General features: G+C 42.7%; 1 protein-coding gene across 1 annotated transcript; it reads left to right on the forward strand.

Annotated features, from left to right (window-relative positions):
• Positions 1-374: 374 nt before the first annotated feature.
• LOC139550758 (urocortin-3-like) lies at positions 375-1,172 on the forward strand. Its single transcript, XM_071361886.1, has one exon. It carries the CDS (start codon positions 383-385, stop codon positions 758-760), a length of 378 nt encoding a protein of 125 aa, XP_071217987.1. The 5' UTR covers positions 375-382; the 3' UTR covers positions 761-1,172.

Below are 1,172 nucleotides of genomic sequence, written 5' to 3' on the forward strand. Positions count from 1 at the left end.
GTCTGCTAAAAAAATAAAAAATAAAAATAAAATGACTAAAAATGTAGAAAATAGTAAAAATCAAGAAAAACCCTTGAATGAGTAGGTGTTCTAAAACTTTGGACCAGTAGTGTACACTGCTGTACTATGTCAAGAATGTTCGGGAGTTAAGTAATCTGTTAGAACCACTGATATGTAAATATATCACAGTGGGTAACCATTAGTCATGGCAATTACATACCGTTGAGGAAACAATAATGGTGTGCCATGCCATCATTACAAGGACCATGAGGGAACCATGCTATATTTAGAGCAAATGAACAAATCTTCTTCAAAATTGTATGATTTTCACTATAAACAGTTTCCTCTCTGCCTTTCCTCCCTCAGATCAACTGTGCTTACCATGCGAGGCATGCATCTAAGTCTGTGTCTGGCTCTGCTGCTGCCATGGTGCAACCAGTGCCAGAGAACGGGCTCTGCCAGTGCCAAGCTGGGAAAAGAAGACACAGGAGACCTGTTGGCTGTCAAACTCATAAACCGCAGTGGCATCCTGGGCCCTCTGCTCACCCCAGAGTTCCATCCAACACCCCGGCAGACCAGAGCCCCACGTCCGGTCTCCCAGGTCTCCAAGAGAGCCCGGCAAGGGTCCCGCTTCACCCTGTCCCTGGATGTCCCCACCAGCATCCTCAGTGTCCTCATAGACCTTGCCAAGAACCACGACATGAGAGTCAAGGCTGCTGCCAATGCAGAGCTGATGGCACGCATTGGGAAAAGGAAATAAGGGCTGGGGTTGTATGGGCAAAGCTAAGGGGAGCAATTCTCAACTCACCAGGGTGGGTTTTCAAAATCAGGTTATGGGATGGATAGGTTATGGGAAGGAAGGGTTGTTATTAGAGGAAAAGACATCTTGAAGTCTTTAACTAGTTTAGCCCTTTATCTGTTTTATATTTCTATTGCATAATTCTTACCTCATTTTATGCCAAACAGATCCACTGTCTGCCTGTACAGAAACATTATATAAAAAGAATGATAGAACAAATTGTGCTAATTAAATGTCACTTATCAAATATAAGATGAAGCTGGTCTTTTGTCTCCGCTACAGTGGGCAAAATGTATAATTTGTGGGCAGATAATCTTCTGAAATAGTAATAGGCAGGGAACCATTTGGAGTCTGTTTATTGTTTTTATTTGAA

Source organism: Salvelinus alpinus, chromosome 2, assembly GCF_045679555.1.
Source record: "Salvelinus alpinus chromosome 2, SLU_Salpinus.1, whole genome shotgun sequence".
Taxonomy (NCBI): domain Eukaryota; kingdom Metazoa; phylum Chordata; class Actinopteri; order Salmoniformes; family Salmonidae; genus Salvelinus; species Salvelinus alpinus.

Coding starts and splice junctions, on each gene's coding strand:
- LOC139550758 (XM_071361886.1), top strand. CDS start 383: ATGCGAGGCATGCATCTAAGTCTGTGTCTGGCTCTGCTGCTGCCATGG.